Source organism: Peromyscus eremicus, chromosome 10, assembly GCF_949786415.1.
Source record: "Peromyscus eremicus chromosome 10, PerEre_H2_v1, whole genome shotgun sequence".
Classification (NCBI taxonomy): Eukaryota; Metazoa; Chordata; class Mammalia; order Rodentia; family Cricetidae; genus Peromyscus; species Peromyscus eremicus.
The window spans coordinates 87,955,380-87,975,379 of NC_081426.1; the positions used below are offsets into that span (position 1 = coordinate 87,955,380).

A 20,000-nucleotide genomic window follows, 5' to 3' on the forward strand; every position below is an offset into this window, starting at 1 on the left:
GATTCCTGGGAACTGCAGTTACAAGATGGTTATGAGCCACATGTAGATGCTGGGAATAAATACATAAAAATCATTTTCCTTTCTAGAAATATAATAGTGGAAATAGCAACCTCATCTAGGATCCATTGCTGTGAGCCCATAGAGATGGTCTCCTGCTCTCTGATTTCATTTCACTGTTTTTGTCTTTGTTAATTCCAGCTACATCTTCCAAAGAGCCACTGGGCACCTTTCACAGGCTGTGGGAAAATAACACAGACTAAAGATAACACTGCAGACTCCACGCCAGGGAGTCTGATTCCCTCCTCATCTCCTGTCAAAACCTTCAAGGAGAATTGTCACTCCCCTGAAGCAGCCACTTTTAATTTCCCTTAAGCTAGAATCTGTCCTCGAGCCTTTGTAGTGACACAGAACTACTCCTTCTGAAGCCTACAACCCTGGATGACAGGGTGGGAATGAACTCTTCCAGCTAAAAGCTCCTCCTTCCCTTTCCACTTCTTGATGGTCTAAATTATCAAACTCGGAAATATTAAACATCCAAGATACAATATACACTGCGAATATAGTTAATTATTGTCAGTTAACAAATGTCATGTGGTGTTTTGTTCATATCTTAGATGCTTCCAGGAAGAACATAAACCATTCTTGGGGCTTAATTGGAGAACTAGATGGCCGAGACCAAGGAAGCAATGTGTGATAAGCATTATATTTGAAGAAAATAGAAGCATAGGAAATGGAGAAGAGGCTCTGAATCATTTGTGGAAAGTTATAAAGTTTGAAAAAGGAGAAAAGAAAAGTTGAGATAGTAACTGTGCTCAAATGAGTTGAAACCATAGGTCTATCCAAATATCTGTACATGGGTGTTTCTAGAAACCTTATTCATAATTGCCAAAACCTTTAGACAATCAAAATGTTCTTCCAAACCAATAAAGAGTGATAATCCAGATAATGAAATATGATTTAAGATTTTAAAAAAATAAAGCAGGAGTGATATCAGCAAAACTGGAGCTGTCTGTCCTACTTCCTACCACACACGAAGAAGGTTCAGAACAAAGGGGGACTACGAGAACATCACTGGAGTGTGTGGGCAGACACTGGGGACAGTAGGGACATGACAAGTGGCAGCAATGTTACAGAGCGCAGGGATTAAGGATGGCCCTTTAGAGAGCGATCTGAGCACACTGCCCCATCTCCTGTGATCAACTGTCAACTAAGGTGGGCGTGGCTGAGCAAGGAAAGGTAACAGAGGGCCCACAGCAGTTCCTTCCGTGCCCTTCAACTGGAACACTGACTGCTAGAAAAGCCGATAGCCCATCAAGGCCTGACCCCCTTTCAGGGAGTCGCCACATTACCACAACACTGCGTTTGTCTGGAGACAGTGTCTAGTCCGTGTTGTAGCCTCTTCCACCCACACTCCTGCTGCACAGGATGCTCAGGGCCATCTTCAGAACCTGCTCATCTGGAGTCTTGTGCAGCAGATTAATAAACAGGGCTATTGAGCCATGAAATGACATAGAGGAAATTCAATACATGTTAGTAAAGGAAAGAGGCCACCTGAACGCCCCAAGATAATGACCGGCATGTAGAGAGCAAAGGTCAATCAATATCTAGTGTGGTGGTTTAAATGAGAATGGACCCCTCCCCCAGGAACACGTGCTTGAATGCTTGGTTCCCAATTAGTGGAACTGTTTGAGAAGGATTAGGAGGTGTGGCCTTCTTGAAGTAGTTGCGGCCATGTTGGAGGAGGTGTATCACTGGGGGTGGGCTTTGAGACTCCAAAAGCCCACACTAGGCCCAGTATCCTTCTGCCTGCCGCCTGTGGATCCTATGTAGAGCTCTCAGCTATGTTCCAGTGCCATGCCTGTAAGAAAGCCCCCAATTAAATGCCTCTTTTTTATTATTGGTTTTCGAGACAAGGTTTCTCCATGTAGCCCTGGCTGTCCTGGAACTCACTCTGTAGATCAGACTGGCCTCGAACTCAAAGATCTGCCTGCCTCTGCCTTGAGTGCTGTGATTAAAGGCAGGCGTGTGCCACCACACCCAGCTGAAAATTTTCTAAGAGCTGCCTTGGTCGTGGCGGTCTCTTCACAGCAACAGAGCAGGGGAGGGAAGAGTAATAGGCAGAGCACAAGAGGCATCGGTCTGCTCTATGTGATACCCATGACATATGGTCTGGGAATAGACATATGATACACGCATGTATCAAACACATGCCCATTTATCTACATTTATCAGAACCCAGAATGCCCAACACCAAGAATAAACCCGGACACTGAACTGTGTTTGAAAATGAGTCCTTACTATAGGTTCAGCGGGTAAAATGAATGTGTTCCTCTGGTGGAGGATGGTGAGAGGTGGGCTGTGCAGACTGCAGCAGGGACAAACTGAACGGGGTGATCAGAAGGGCAAGTGAACAGTGATGGGGCTGGAGGGTGGCCAGGCAGCGTAAGGACCCATCTCGCTGATCTTTCGAAGGCCTCTGGTTTGTTTCCCAGTACCCACATGGGGCAGCTCAAAACCCCCTGTAACTGTCGGCCCAGAGGACGTAATGCCTCTGGTTTCTGTGGGCATCTGTACTCATGTGCACAACCCACACATGCACACACACACACACACACACACACACACACACACACACTTAAAAACAATACAAATAAATAAATCTATTTAAAAAGAAAATTCTTCTGTTACCAACAGCCACAAAAAAAATTGTGCCCTGTTTGCTAATGCCAGATTCTACCTCTGCAATTCAATTTTATTGGCTTCTGCTACTTGTTAAAATGCAAATATCCCTGGGAGGGATTAGTGCTGAAGCCACATAATTCAAGTGTTACTGGAATTTACTTGATTTGGAAAGATGATTCTGATAGAATAAAAGTATATAGTAAACTCAAGATCATTGAAAAACAAATGATTTGGGAATGGAAAACTGGGGATATTTAAACACTCTATTAACTTTAGCAAAGTAATTTCTCTTTCTGATAAAAGAGAATGAAACTACCAAAGGCTTTAATCCATGGAAGAAAGAATTGATGTAAGACGAATTGCTAAACGGTCTTATTAATAAAAGCACCCGGAGACAGATATTGGGGTGGAAACCGAGAGATCAGAGGCACAGGACAAGTCACAGCCAACCTCACCTTACCAACTCCTCAACCTCCAGAGAGAGCTACTTCCTGTATACCCATGCCTATATCCTTTCTGTGCCCTGCCATCTCATTTCCTCTCTCTGCCCAGCTACATCACTCCCTCTTTCTGACCAGCTCTATCCCTTCCTGTCGGTTTTTACAGACCTCCAGACCTCTATGATTAACTAGTGCTGGGATTAAAGGCATGTGCCACCACATCTGGCTCTGTTCCCAGTGTGGCCTTGAACTCACAGAGATCCTGATGAATCTCTGCCTCCCGAATGCTAGGATTAAAGGCGGCATGTGCTACCACTGCCTGACCTCTATGTTTAATATAGTGGCTGGCCTTTTCCTCTGATCCCCAGATCAGCTTTATTGGGGTGCACAAATAAAATATCACCACAAATTGATACAATAGACTTTATTTTTTTTCTGCTCTGCAAAGACACTATCAAGAGAATATAAAAAGACAGACGGGGGGCGGGGGGGGGCATTTGCAAACGTGTGTATTTGATGAAAGACTGAATAAATCAAACACGATACCCAACAACCAAACTAAAAACTTGACCAAAGACTTTAACAGACACATCACAAAAAGTATCCATAGACAACAAAAAAAGCATGTGAGAAACGTTCCACATCATACATCATCAAGAAAATAAAAATTAAACCAACGAGATGCCACACCCATTCAAATGATGAAAAGCCAGTAACGAGACTGGGGAGGAAGGGGTGCGCCCCCTGCTGCCAGGAATGCAGAACGTGCAACCATGTGGAGGAAGGGGTGCGCCCCCTGCTGTTGGGAATGCAGAATGTGCAACCATGCGGAGGAAGGGGTGCGCCCCTTGCTGTTGGGAATGCAGAATGTGCAACCACTGTGGAAGAGAGTCCCCAGTTCGACTACAAAAGTACAGCTGGGAAAGTGCCTGCTGCACAAGCATCCTGGGTGAGTTGGGATCCCTAACACCCAAACTAATGCTGGGCATGGCAGCGTGCCTGTCTGTAACCCTGATCTTGGTGGTGGAGGGAAGAGGCAGATCCCCAGAGCTCACTAGCCATCAACTCCAGCTCATCAATGAGCTCCAAGCTCTGGGAGGGACACTGGCCCCCCAAAAGTAGAAAGCACAAGACATTCCATCCAGTGTTGACCTGTGACCTATGTGCACACACACACACACACACACACACACACACACACACAGGACATGTACACACACATTCACTTGCACACACACACACATACACATAAATACACAAATACTACACACACAAAACCTACTAAATTCATTTTAATTATATGACCTAGGAATCATATTCCTAGGAAATTTATCAAAAGAAGTTGAAATTTTCTGAAATATATATATATATATATATATATATATATATATATATATATTTGAAATTTATAGCAGTTTTCTTCCTGATGGCCAAAATTTAGATGTAATCAGATCTTATCCCATAGTATACACTGCAATGCATCTAAACAGTGGAATATCACTTAGTACTAAAAAGAAATGAAGACATGAAGGACACATGAAGAAAACTTAAATACATATTTTTAAGTGAAAGAGGTCAATATGGAAATATCACACACTGTATGATTTCAACTATGTGACATCATGTGACTGCCAGAGGCAGAAAGAGGAATCAAAGGCAAAGCACCTGGGATTTTAAGACAGTGAAAGCCATGGGTTTGATTGTATAATGACAGACACACCTCACCACACATTTGTCCAAACCTTTGGGATCTCCAACACCCCGGGGGAGCCCTGACAAGAGATGTGGACTTTTAGGTGACTGTGATAATAGCAGATGTACAATCAGTGAGATGTTGGCAGCGGAGAAGGCTACGGCTTGTGGGGACAGAAGGTATTATGGGAAATCTCTATGTAAAATTAATGTGAGCTTAAAATTGCTAAAAAGAAGTGAAGTCTGATCTTAAAAAAAATATTAAGTAGAGTGAAAACAGTGTAACTACTTCATGCTTACAAAGCAAAAAGAATACTGATTACATGCCAATTTGTCTTGTTTTCCTTCGGGTTTTGGTTTCCCGAGACAGGGTCTAACATAATCCTGGCTGACGCTGAACTTGCAAGAATTTCATAGTAGAAGAGAACTGGAATATTAAAGGCTGGATAACACCAAATATTCATAATAAATGGCTTGCCTTTTGACAGACCCTTGGCCAGGCAAAGTATAGCTTTAGTACACAGTTGAATCTCTATAATGTATTCTTGCGGCCCGCAAGAGAACCTACTATGTAAGCCAAAAATGCCCTTAGACTCTTGACTCACCTGCCTCCACTTTGCAAGTGCTGCCATTCCAGACCTGTGTCACTATATCTGGCTCTGCATGTTTACTATATTATTATTATTAAGTGTTAGATACTTAGGGAATAGCAAGCGTGCTTTATAGGAAACCAAAGATTCTTTATCTCAGGCTCTCCCACTGGCATTCTACCCTGAACTTCCCAATATCTATCTATGCATTTCTTTTCAAATTCCCTAATGTCAATGGGATCAGGGACATGTGTCTGATGTTCTTACATTCTAAAGACTATATCTCAATCTATTCTAGTCTCTAATATTCACCAAAATTACCAGCAAAATCAGGAAGCATAGGCCCTGCAGCAATCTTAGGAGTATCAAACACCACCTCTGTGACCTTGTGGTTAAACGTTTAAGGCTGCTGAGTATCATCACTTTATACTGGCTTCCAAGACAGCTTCTGATTAAAGCTCCAGCCAAGATAAAGAAAGCCCTTCTGTAGTTGATATATTGTGCACCCCAACAAACTTATCTGGGGGTCAGAGAACAGAACAGCCACTAGATTAAACATAGAGGTTAGGCAGCGGTAGCACATGCCTTTAATGCTGGCATTCTGGATCTCTGTGAGTTCAAAGCCACACTGGAAACAGCCAGGCATGGTGACACACACCTTTAATCCCAGGAAGTAATGGCAGGAAGGAGAAAGGTATATAAGGCGTGAGGACCAGGAACTAAAGCCTTTTGTTAAGCTTTGAGCAGCAGTTCAGCTGAGATCCATTGGGATGAGGACACAGAGGCTTCCAGTTTGAGGAAACAGGATCAGCTGAGGAATTGACGAGGTGAGGTAGCTGTGGCTGGTTCTGTTTCTCTGATCTTTCAGCATTCACCCCAATACCTGGCTTCGGGGGTTGTTTTTATTAATAAGACCTTCTAACAATTCGTGCTACACCCTTCCCTTAATTCTTTTGGGATTACTGGGGCTGTTGGCACTTTCAGACTAAAGGAAAGAAGGGGAGAAGACATCGACTGCCCCAGTTTACACACCCTGCTTTTGCCTTGGAGAGCGACTATGGGCCTGGAAGGTTCTGACTAGATTGTTCTTCAGGCAATCGCATTGGATTCTCTTCTTCCTATGGACATAGGTGAATTCTATAGTAGGTTCAATTTATATTTTACCTACATAGTAGCCCTGGACTTAAAAAGAAAAAACCACATGCACACCCTCACACACATGCACACACACCATACCTGTCAAAAACAAGAGCGTGTGGGAAAACGGTCCACAAATGGATTCGTTTGAGGGGAATTTTGAGTGCTTGTAGGAAAACAAGATAAGAGTCTTGTGACCTCAGTTTCTTCAACAACACGGAATTGTTCTTGGAATGTGTTTGTGTGCTCCTCCCAGGGGTAGCGGGTAGGAGTGAGCTTACTTCAGATGACTCATTACAGCTTGCTATTGTTATTTCTTTATGTGCCTCTACGGGAAAGCACGTTCTTACCACGTACAGCTTGTCCTTGTGACTGTATACTTTACTCAGGTGACTCTTCTTAACCCTCAGAGTATAAATTGACGCTCTGAATAAAGTCGGCAATTACATGAAACTTTAGTCCGCCTCACTTACCGGCTCCATTCTCCCAGGTCCTCTCACTGCTCGAGCGGTAAACGCCCAGTTACATCATGTTACTACACTAAGTGACGATGAACAGCCAGGAGGGTGGGGTCCACATGCCAATGCTGACGTCACCTCTGACAACCACCACACCATCTAATAGAATTAGGTGCCCTATAAATAATGAATAAATGGGTAAACTCACTGATTCTTCCCTGCTGCATGAGAGCTGAAGGAAAAGGCTGACCCGGTGCTCAGGCACGGCCCCTGATAAATCCCAGTTTTCAGGACACCATCATCAAACCTCGGCTTTAACTTCTCCATTCACATTCCAACACAGAAAACTTTAAAATATGCTAAGTGAGAGAGATAATGAGCACCCACACCAACAGCCCAGTGCAGAGGACACTGTTCCAGGGCAAATGCAATGCTTTCAAAGCTGCACGCATAGTCACGGAGCCACAAGGGGGTTTCCATACTCCAAATAGGAAAAATGCCGTTATCTAGCATGAGCTAGTGTTTACTAAACACCAACGATGTGCCAGGGAGTATGGCAGACACCTCATGTATACGCTTCAGCCAGTCCTTATGTCTTAGTGAGGGTTACTATCACTGTGATGAGAAACCATGACCAAAGTAACATCTACCTCAGAAGGTGGAGAGTATTAGACGAGTCAACCATTGCAAAGTGCTCGACTGTACCTAGACCACAAGGCCTGCTCGGTTGGTATCAGCTGTTATAATTCTCTATTAAAAACAGCAACTTCTGCAGCTGCTGGGCTCGGAGCTTCCGCTCCCAGCCCCTCTAATCCTCCCAAGCGCCTCTGGACCTCTGCAGTCAAGTGCTTCTCTCTGACACTGACATCAGGAAACGTACGCTGTTGTTTTCCTGAAAGGTATGGCAGGACTCCAGCCAGTGGCAATGTCTACCCTGGAAGAAGAACATTTAACATCCCCTCCAAAATTGAACATAAACTTCTCCAAATTTTAAGGGACCTGCATATATCATTTCCTCAAGTATCCACAAGGGATTAACACACTGTGTGTATGTATGCATGTCTGAAGATTGAATTATAGAATTTCAAGTTCCTGTTCTTTATCATTTTGGATGTCTGTGTGAGTTTGTGGATCCCAGCAGAGACCAGAAAAGGGGTCAGATCCCTTGGAGCTGGAGTTACAAATACTTGTAAGCTGCCCGTTGTGGATGCCGGGGTCAAAAATGTGGTCCTTTATAAGAGCAGCCAAGAGCTCTAACTGCTGAGCCCTGTTATGGAGTATTAGTTTAAGATGTGTTATATTCATTTATGCAGTGGAATATTTGTTTAATGATGCAAAGATGGGTTGCATTCTTTTATGTTACATTTGCTTAACTCTGTGAAGCTGTGTTACTTTGCCTGCCTAAAACACCTGATGGTCTAATAAAGAGCTGAATGGCCAACAGCTAGGCAGGAGAGAGAAACATATGGGGCTGGCAGGCAGAGAGAATAAATAGGAGGAGAAATCTAGAGAAGAGAGGAGGAGCAAGAAAAGGAGGAGAGGAAGACACCAGGGGCCAGCCACAGAGTTCATAGAAAGAAACATACATAGAATAGAGAAAGATTAAAAAGCCCAGAGACAAAACAGAAAGAAAAATGGGATAATTTAGTTAGGAAAGCTGGCTAGAAACAAGCTAACCTAAGGTCGAATATTCATAAGTAAGAATAAGTCTCTGTGTATTTATTTGGGAGCTGGGTAGTGGGGCCCAGAAGACTAACACAAACACACACACACACACACACACACACACACACACACACACACACAGAGCCCTCTTTCCAGCCCCTCATTCTTCTATTTTCTAAACTATCAAAATAATAGAATTTTAAAAAATATCAAGTACTTATTTGTGCTAGGCACTGAGCTGTGTTCTCACACATTATCTCGTCTTTAACCTCAAGATAGGCTACAGCAGGAGGTAGAATCCTCTTCTCTGTACAAATAGATCCAAGGTCACACAATGAGGTGACAGAACCGAGAACAGAAGCCGATTCTCTCAGACTCACAGAGCTTATGTTTGACAAATTCACTGCGACCACAGGTGAAGGTCCCTCTCCACAGCTGAGACAATAAATTTCAATAAACTGAGATAGGCACAGACTCCTTCACTGGGAAGGATGCAGAAAAACAGAAGCAGAACCAAGGAGCGCGTCCTCTAACCTTGCATTCAGAATTCCTTCAAGCCATGAGGAGACTCCACGGCCCTGTCACTGGGCTCAAGAATGTCTCTCTGGTTCTGTTTTATTTTAAGGCTTTCGCTCCCACTTCCGTTTCATTGTTGTGAAAGCAAAGCAAATGAAAATTCAAAAGTACTTCACCTCTAGGTTCACCTTGGCCTTCCAAAGACAAATATTCCTGTTGAGGGAGGGAGTATACCAACAAAAACAGTTATCTGTTAAACGAATAAAGTACAAGAAAAACAACATACCTTTTGCTTTGTGCTTGATTTCAGGCCAACTTGGGAATGGCTTTTCGACTAGAGGAAAAATGAGAAAGAAATCTATGAAGAACGCAGCGTCCCTGTAGGATTTATGCTAACGCCGTCTCTTCTAGAAGACGAAAGTTTTGAGTTCAAGCTCATTTCCTTAACTTTCCACTACGGCCTCCAGAAATCTCAGCAACACAGCCTGGACGCCGGTGCTGGATTTTACCCACTGAACGGGGAGCCTGTGTAAGCCCTAGAGCTGGCAATGCTGAACGGGGAGCCCGTGTAAGCCCTAGAGTTGGCGATGCTGAACGGGGAGCCCGTGTAAGCCCTAGAGCTGGCGATGCCCAGCAAAGCCCGCACTTGTCAGCGCCCTCCTCACGGTCACCAGCTCAGCATCTTTTCCTAGAGGACATCACAGAAGCCACCAACTGCAGCCCATGAAGACATCCGCGCCGCTATGATGAGTCATATGGGAAGAAGAGGGGGATGAATATGAGCGGAGGCGAGGAGGAAGGCAGAGGAAGGATGCAAAAGCCCTGAAAATCGGAGGAAGAGGAAACAGACGATGGAGAAACGGCCACTGTGCGGCAAGGCTCATCAAAATGTGTCTGCAGCAGATGGAAGCAAAGTTCTTAGGAATATAAACTTGTATTGAGGGGCTTTTTCTTCGAGGTGGTTCATGAGGCTCTACATTGACTGGGGATTAGCAAAGGAAAAGCAGACATTGAACTAAGCACAAGAATATTTTCACACAGATTGTTACAAGTTGTTTCCCCATGAGAAAACAAAAAAAAAAACAAAAAACAAAAAACAAAAAAACAACCTTCCTGTATTTACTGTCGAGATAGTGAATACATCGGTTAATTCTAAACCAAAGACTACAGCATAGCTAGAGAAATGTCTTCCTAAGTCAGCAATCTCAAAATTTTTGGACTTGGGTCACAAAGGGCTCCTATATCTATTTGTACTTATTTTTTAGCAACTGGGACTGAGAAATTTTTCCATATATATTTATTAGTTTGAAGATAACAATAACAGGCCCATTATACATTACCTAGCATACGCTTATAGACTCTGTGTGGATGCTGAATATTGATGAGAAAGCAGCACTTATGTTTTTGTAAATACCTTTAACATTTGGCTTGAGTAAAGAGTAACTAGGTTATCATATTTGCTTTTGCATTTAATCTACTTTGTTTGCAGCAGATAAACAGTTTTTTTTTAATTTAACGTTTTTATTGATTCTTTGGGAGTTTCACATCATGCACCCCAATTCTGCTCACCTCCCGGTCCTCCCATATCCTCCCCTCATCCCTACGGTGCCCCCTGCACCCAGCACAAACAAATTATACACTTAAAAAAACATGCTCAGAGCAACCTACATCCTCCAACTAGGTCCCACCTCATAAAGTTTGTGCCACACCCCAATACCTGTTAAACTGTAGGAATCCAGCAGTGGGATAATCCATTGATAAAGGAACAACCCTCATAATCCAATCACCTCCCAGAGGCCTCCCCTCTGAACACCGCTCGGTCAGCTACTAAGCCTTCAGCACAAGAGCTTCTGAGAAGCATGTGAAGTATCTAAGGTGGAGTACGCAGTTTGGCAAGTTCAGCTGATATATGGCCTTCATCATAATCACAACCACTTGTCTGAGGAGGACGTCAGCTGAGAACAACATGTAGGAAAATATTGAGAGCTGGTGCGGCCATCCCTCCCCTTCACTTTGAAGAACACAAACAAATGGACCTCTTTTTCTCTCCCCACTAAATGCCTATTAATAATCCTAATTTGATTGGATCCTGCAGGTGACCAGGGAGAGCTAAAACAGACTAACGGTTGGCAAATGACTCAAACTAGTCTAAAACAGACCTGCAACCCTCTCTTAACAATGCCAACTTAGAAATATAAGCACATAAATCCTATTTTTATTTTTAGAAATTTCATTGTGCTTCTTTATCATATTAAACACTATAAATCTATGAGTAGGATCTTTGTATACAGGTCAACATCATAACAGTTAACTTGACTTCAAGAAAAAAAAATTTCATTGATAAAAATGATTAAAAGCCAAGCTACTTCTAGAAAAAAGAATACCTTTTCACTTGACATTAAATGAGTCTTGGGTCTCTCATGGCAAAGGTCTGATCTAGCTAGAATGGTGTTGGGCTTAGATCACCTGAGCCACATACAGTGGGCTACACAGTCCCCTCGAAGTGAGATGGTAGCCTTTGAAAATTTTCTTTCATAAATTAGACACAACAGTTTATTTCTCTGTAAAAAATAGTTTTATAGGCTACACTACAAAGGCCCATTGAATGTCAAATATAACCAAAATGCTATGAAGTTGCCAAAAATATAAACTATCACAATATTAACAATTAAAGTAGAAAATAATAATATTATCCCAGAAACTATCATATTTTTCCATATATGGTATCTCCAACAATAGCATCTTCAAAAAAGCATGTTTAATTTGAAGAGGATAGAGACTATGGTAGAAATGCGGGCATTCTAAATTTCAAGGTACTGGATTTATTGTTGACATGTCTCCCACCCTTCTCACAGGAATGCCTATGCTTTCCTTACTCAAGGTCATCTCCAAATCACTGTGACCTTCAGCAGCTACAGACAGGGTCACTTAGGACTCCTGCTGGAGAAGAGGAACAATCACAGAGAAAGCCATGGAGCCACTTCCCAGGCACACTCACTAGCCCAGGCTCTCTCAGAGGGCCCTGACTACCGCCTACGGTCACGGTCACCATGCCTGTCATAATTGGGGTGACTATTGCTGTGATGAAACACCATGACCAAAGCACCTTGAGGAGGAAAGGGTTTATGTGACTCACACTTCCATATCATAGCCCATCACTAAAGGGAGCCGGGACAGGAATTCAAACAGGGCGGTAACCTGGAGGCAGGAGCTGATGCAGAGGTCATGGAGGGGTACCTCTTACTGGCTTGTTCCCCCTAGCTTGCTCAGCCTGCTTTCTTATGGAACCTAGGACCACCAGCCCAGGAATGATCCCATCCACAATGGGCTGGGCCCTCCCTCCATCAATCACTAATGGAGAAAATGCCCTACAGGCTTGCCTGCAGTCTGATCTTAGGGAGGCATTTTCTCTATTGGGGTTCCCTCCTCTCAGATGACTCTATGGTGGGTCAAATTGACATAAAGTTAGCCAGCACACTACTGCCTGTACTGAAAAACCATAGGAATGGGGAAGGAAAATCAAAAGAAAAAAAAAGATGTGTTTTTCTTAAACAGTTGAGTAAAAATTACAAACGATGGGACAGGAAAGAAGGATTTTGAAAATGCTCACTGCACCCTCGAGCAGAGACTCTCCGCTGCTGCATGTTACCCTCATCCATGGCTAAGAGGCAGGGTAATTGCATTACTGTGCTACTTTTATGGATGAGAAGGCTGAAGCTCAGTAATTTATACAAACCCACACTGCCCCAAAATGCTAGAACCAGATTCCAGCCAGCCTATGGAAATTAAAGTCCAGGGTCTTAGAACACTGTACCAGTTATCTGAGAAAAATTACCCAAGGAAGAATTAGCTGAGCCCAGAGAACAAGAAGGGATGCTTTGTGTGAATGGCTGCCTCGAAGGAAGGAAAGATGTCGGAGAAGAGACAGTAGATTAGAACCTCACCAACCAATTAGTCAGGTGAGACTTGAGCTGGCCTGAGTGGCCAAGGCTCTGAGAGTTTCCTCTGCAGCGAGTGCATGAATAGCAACAAGGAAGGCCAGGGAAGGCGAGCAGGGTGGCTTGGGAGGGAGCAGGTGAGGGGAACTGTTGTGCGTGAACCACATACAGCAGCAATGCACATAAGTGCTTCTTTCAAACATTGCCTAAAATGACTTTCTGTAGACTTCATGACATTTACATAAAGTGCCATGGAGCCACTTCCCAGACACACTCACTCGCTAACCCTGAACACAGAGGCATGCATGTGTGCATACACACACACACACACACACACACACACACACACACACACACACAACAGAGAGGCAGCAGAAAAAAATTATAAAGAAACCAATGGTTTTTTTTCAACAATAAAATTATACCAAACTTGCAGAATTCTGACACCAACTCTTACTGAGTGGTGTTAATTAAGGCAGTGTATTCTCTATTTCAATGGTCCAAACAGCAAGGAGCAAAGGTGATTATGTTTTCCAGACTTGCTTATGGAAATGAGTATTCTGACACCTACTTCTCCAACTGGGGTCAAGATCACGGCATGCATGACTTTCGTGGGAACCAAAAGGATATTTAAGTGACCTCTTCTAGCAATTAGCACTCGGTTTCCCTGCCAAGGATCCTGACCACATCGCTAAGAGGACTGGAGCTCGGGATCCCTCTGCTCTTTTAGCAGAATTAGGTAATGTTTCAGTTTGCTCTACCAACATTAGAGAATCCAATTTAAACCCCAAGATGAAACTGACAAAGAAGCTCTGGTCTAAGTTCCCTTAATTGAAAGCTTCAGGGTAATGTAATAGGGTCACCCCGCAAATACAACGATTACTAACTCATGGACAGAGAAGACTGCCCAATTAGCAGGACAGACTTTGAAGTGTCATCCTGTGCTCAGGGGCTGGACCAAAGACACCTCAGCTGATAGGACATTAAGAAAGCATCCCGTTATACACGGCCTTCTGTTGCTTGCTTTCTAAAACAATACAAAAAGAAATGGCTGAATGGAAAGTTCTAGAAATAAGTTTTAGCCACCTAATGACTTGTGGGTAGCTAACACTGCAGTCAACCTTGCAAGTATGGAAGAACATATTCTCTGACTATTTTTCTGTATTTTTTCCCCAGTCTCATCTTCTTTCAAAGAAATTGCAAAGGCAATTGAATCCAAAAGATCAGTGATATTTTGAACTGAGATTATTTCATGATACAAGACCACCCCCTGCTTGCCCAGATGGAGACAGAAAGCAGATAGTCACCGATAGATAGTTAATAGATAGTCCCTTTCAGAGTAGTATCTGTGTAAATGACTGGGACAAACCTCTCTGTGGTCTCCCTGGGTGGCTGTCAGGCCCTTCTAGACTCCCTTTCTCAATTTTATTCTCTTCTGCACCTTTGGTCACAAGCCAACTCAGAGCCTGGCTCTGTCAGCAGGTGGATAATAACCTGGGGAGCATCAGTGGGTCCATTTTATTGCTGACAAACACCTGTTATTCACAGCTCTGTACCCAGCATCTCTTTTCTGGTCCTTGTGTTGTGTCCTTCCATCAGTCGGGGTACAGAGGAGACACAGGGTAGTGGGAGAGTTCAGTGAAATGATTGCTGACCTGGGATAGAGATCAGATTAAGGAAAACCAAGACGAGATGGAGGGGCAGCCCAGGGTAACAATGCTAGGAAGGTTTCCCATGGCCAGGGAGAGCTGCAGTCCAATGTAGCTGCCAGAAACACAGTTGTAGCTAGAATGCAACCCAGTGGGCAGGAAGTCAAAGCAGATTGCCTCTTTTTACCTGCCCATCACCCACTGACATCATCCAGAGCACTGTGGCAGGCAGAGGACCAGGGGCTCAGTCACAGTCCTTCATAGTCTCAACAGCTTTCGGTTTCTGTCAGTTGAAGCTCATCTTTTGTTTTATCCGGTGAGTTAGAACCTGTTAGCCACCGTTTATTTTTGAAGGTGAATTGTCATGGATATGAGCAGTGAGAGGCCCTCAGACTGTTCTTAGGTCCCTTTGACACATCCCTGTCTTTCTTTGATCCCTTTCTTAGTTCTCTGCACAGCATTTTCAGCTCATCCTGCAGCTTCCCATCCCCAACTCTTCTTTACTCAAGGCTTCTGGGTTCCTTTGAGTCAAGGATAGTATCTAAAGACATACATCAAGAGAAAACAATTTCTGCCAGGAAGGCGTACATTTGCATGCACATTTCCTTCTCTACCCATCTATCCACGTCCCACCCATGCAGAAAATCATGAATTCATATGAATACCTCCAATTTCAATCCAACACCACCAAGTTGATTTAAATTCCCTCTTCCACATCTGTAACACGTTTCTCTTACTGTGAAAAACATGACTTCCCTCATCTTTAAAATACTTACTCATACGACCAATCTCCATCCCTATTACCATCCCCACTTCCTCAGGAACTCTGCAGACCCTGCCAGATCCTGACACCTCCCACAGAACTTCCCCCTCATGGGGACACAGCCTCCTCATCCTTCCCGGCTGAAATTACACTCCCACTCTCACAGATCCTCCTCACCTCACTCGGGCTGTCATACTACATGCCAGTCCACTCGCCTTTGTGAACATTTTTCTCATCCTTCTCTCATGGTCTCCTACAACCCATTGGGCTGCCGTTCTGTTACACTACACTTTCCTCTGAGGTTGAAACATTCCATCCTGCAGGGAAGCTCATTAAGACAGGAAGTAAACAACTCAAAACAGCTTCAGGAAGTCCCTGAAACTGACCAGATTCATCAGTCCTCTCCTTCCCCAAGAGTATATAATCAGAAAAGATTGTTGAAGGTCACTCTCAGAGGAGCCAACCTGCAAAGAAAACTCAGACAAGCCCAGCTGCCTGGAAGAAGCAGAGATCAGCCAAATTGCCTAAAGAGACAAAGACCAGCTGAGCTGTCTGAAAGGCTCAGATCAGCTTTGCCACCAAGAAAGGACACCCTGTAACCTGTTAAGCTGCCTGCTGGCTGCACGGTACGCTCCATGTTTTGAGCTTTTGTGAGCCGTCACCCATGCCCTGATGGACAAGCTTTATGATGCAGCTGTCTTTGAGTCATTTCTGTTCCTAGAATAACCCCGTCACTGTATTCATGTATGTAATCCCAGTAGAACTCACCATTTACCAAGTTGAACTTCCGTAGTATTCATACTTGGGTCTGTTGAGAAATCACTTCTGGGTTAAGAAGACATGCTTGTACGTGTGTGTGTGTGTGTGTGTGTGTGTGTGTGTGTGTGTGTGTGTGTTGTGTCTCCAGGAAAAGTCTGTCACAGAACACCTTCAGCTGGCTACTGTCCTTCCTCATCTCCCTTGGCACAGCCCTTCTATGGATGCTCTGTTCACTCTGTTACTCTGACATCCTGTGTCCGACCACCTCGCTCAGTGATGTCTGCCTCAGCTCACATGGACTGTAACACCTTGTGCTGGGCCATCATCACCTCACGCCAGCCCTCCTCCAATGCACTCCTAGCTTGCTCAGCTACACACACTGTTGTAGTGATATTGTGTCCCCCAATATATTGTGCACCCTAATAAACTTATCTGGGGTCAGAGAACAGAACAGCCACTAGATAGACATAGAGGCCAGAAAATGGTGGCACACACTAATCCTAGCATCTCAGAGGCAGAGATCCATCTAGATCTCTGTGAGTTCAAAGCCACACTGGAAATAGCCAGGCATAGTGACACACGCCTTTAATCCCAGGAAGTGATGGCAGAAAGCAGAAAGGTATATAAGGCATGAGGACCAGGAAATAGAACCTTTTTAAGCTTTTAGATTTTAGCAGCAGTTTAGCTGAGATCCATTCAGATGAGGACACAGAGGCTTCCTGTTTGAGGAAACGAGATCAGCTGAGGAATTAGCAAGTGAGTTTAGCTGTGGCTGGTTCTGTTTCTCTGATCTTTCAGCATTCACCCCAATACCTGGCTCTGCCTTTGTTCTTATTAATAAGACCTTTTAAGATTCGCATTACACACTGTGTTTTGGGTGATACTATTCAGGAATGGGAAAAGGAAAGAAGAAAAGGAATTGAAAAGTTCCATGCAGGAACGTAAAGCTGATGGGATATAAACTGGAGGACATCCGTGGCCATGTTCCCTCTGTGAAGATCTGACTCAAACTGATGCCAATACAGCTGAATGCAGGGTCCAAGAGCTGCTGGAGACAGAGTTCCACACCATCATTTGAACACTGTAAGCCATCCATCCCTGCCAAGGCAGACATACATTATGTAAAGCCATGATAAAATTTTGTGCTCAAGCTAGTTCCACTTGGGATTTCTGTCACTGACACTTGGCACAGTCTTAATGGAGTCTCTCTAGTCATTAACATGATCCTCACCCTGTGCCACAAGGCTAATAATTGGATTGCCTGCAATATACCTAATACTGAGAACCTATCATGTATTCCAAATCAGATAATGGGATTTTCATCTTAATGATGAAACTCCCCCTGCCATGTTAGAAGCACACAGCTTACAGTGATTGTCTCTGGGTCCCTTGCAGCAGCACCTGTCACCTCGTGTGTGCTGCTTTGGTGACTTTGCCATGAAGTTGCATCCAGCACACTGGAGGCCCCACTGAGAACTGAGGTCAAGTCATTCCATATGAGCTAGTGGCTAGCACCCTGAGCTGAGCCCTTAGAATGATCAAAGGCGCCCTGCCTGCCTAGACTCGAGAACTGTTATGTCTTCTTCCAATGATGAAAAAACAAGGCATTTTTCTAGTCCATTAGAAAGAAAAGCACAGCTGAGAGATGCCCTGACTCACCTGGAAGGGCACAATGTAGCACAAATCTTATAAGGTCTTATTAATAAAAACAAAGCTGGAATCAGGTATTGGGGTGAACGCTGAAAGATCAGAGAAACAGAACCAACCACTCACCTTGCCAATTCCTCAGCTGATCTCATTTCCTCAAACTGGAAGCCTCTGTGTCCTCATCCCAATGGATCTCAGCTGAACTGCTGCTCAAAAGCTAAAAGCTTTAAAAGGTTCTAGTTCCTGGTCCTCACGCCTTATATACCTTTCTGCTTTCTGCCATGACTTCCTGGGATTAAAGGCATGAGTCACCATGCCTGGCTGTTTCCAGTGTGGCTTTGAACTCACAGAGATCCAAATGGATCTCTGCCTCTGAAATGCTAGGATTAAAGGTGTGAGTGCCACCATTTTCTGGCCTCTATGTCTATCTAGTGGCTGTTCTGTTCTCTGACCCCGGATAAGTTTATTAGGGTACACAATATATTGGGGGACACAATATCACCACAGCACAATGCTGTCAGTATCTTTGCCCAGGTGTGAATTCAGCCAGCTTGTCTTCAAAGGTGCCCCATCCCCATTTTTTCTTTCAGATAATCTCTGATTTAAAAAAGTAATAATTCTAATGAAATACAAAACACACGACAGTTAGCGTCTGGACCACTTTAATGCTGCAGTGTACTGCCAAGTTGTGCTCACAAGGCTGCAGAGTCCCCAAAGCCTTCCCCTCTTCCACTGAGATTCCAGAGCTAGCTAACTCCCTACACACCCTCCCCTTCGGTCCCTGGGACCCTCCACGCTGCTTGCTGTCTCTGCACATTGGAAGGCTCTGGGAAGTTTGTGTTAAGTGGAATCCTGAAGCACTTGCCACTTTATAACTGGCTTATGTCATTTATCATACTGTCCTCAAGGTTTTTCTGTAGTGTGCCATGTGTCAAAACACCCTCTCCTGCCTTGATGGGTCACCCAGGTGAGCATCGCTGCCTTCCAGTTCTCTTCCTTTCTGAGCAGGATATCCTACTGCACGCACAGAACACACTCTGTTCCTCCGTTTATCCGGCCATAAGCACAGGAGTTGCTTCTGGAAGTTGCCCCCTCTTTACCACTCTGCCTTGCTGCCGGCTCTCTACATTCACACCCTCTGTCCTTCCTGGACTGCTCCGGGGTCTCATTTGGAGCTATGGTGTGCCTACCTGCCATCTAGTTCTTTCCAGCAACAACTATCCGTTCTTCCGTTATGGTGGGGAGGGCGAGCCTGAGCTCTAGTCTCCAGTTTCTCATCGTCTATGCTGGCTGCCACTGTTTACTCCTCCACAGCAGCCCAATCACAAACCATGTCAGCTACAAAGAGAAGAGTCTTGAAGGAGTGGTCCTCCCAGCATACAAATTACCGGGGAGAGGAATCCTTCCCATCTCCTTAGAACATCCCTCTCAGCCACGTGGCTGACTGAAGCTAGGAAGCTCTCACTGCTATTAATAACTCTATAGTGCAGAAGGGAAGAAGGCATGCTCAAAATAAAACAGTGATGAGCTCGGCTCATGAACAGGGCCAAGACAAATGACTGTGATGTATTCTGCATTCTTGGATCTCTAACGTCAATTCAGGTGTGGAAATTGCATACGGAGCATTCTAGGAAAACAATGTACCAGCTGAAATGTTAGTAGAAACCAGGTATTCTCACTTGATAATTTCTAAATCAAGGGTGATGCCTTAGGACTCTACTCTACTGCTTCCTGCAGATGTGTAATAGGCATTGATTCATCCTTCCAACAAATGCTCTTAAAGGTCTACTCTAAAGCAGACATGGGCTGCGTGTAAGAGGTCATCATGGTGAACCAGGCAGACCCAGCTCAGGAAGCCACATGAACCAGCCGAGACTACAATGCTTGAGTCTACCAATCCCTGTAGGAGGCAGAAGGAAATAGATGAAAATCCAAAGGGAAGGGCTCCTTTCCTGGCTTGTGGCTCTCTGTTAACACTCTAGATGGAGAAAGGACCTGAAGCATGGGAAGCCACCATTTTATATGCCACCACAAAAAGAATAGCAGTGATTGCTTGAAGATCTC

General features: G+C 44.2%; 1 protein-coding gene across 2 annotated transcripts in view; it reads right to left on the reverse strand.

The window, feature by feature from the left end:
- Positions 1-20,000, reverse strand: part of Rasgef1b (RasGEF domain family member 1B) — a 534,935-nt gene that overhangs the window by 425,220 nt on the left and 89,715 nt on the right. For both annotated transcript variants that reach the window (XM_059274712.1, XM_059274711.1), the window contains exon 2: positions 9,467-9,514. In XM_059274712.1, coding sequence (XP_059130695.1) covers positions 9,467-9,514 — 48 coding nt within the window. The remainder of the gene's footprint in view (positions 1-9,466; positions 9,515-20,000) is intronic.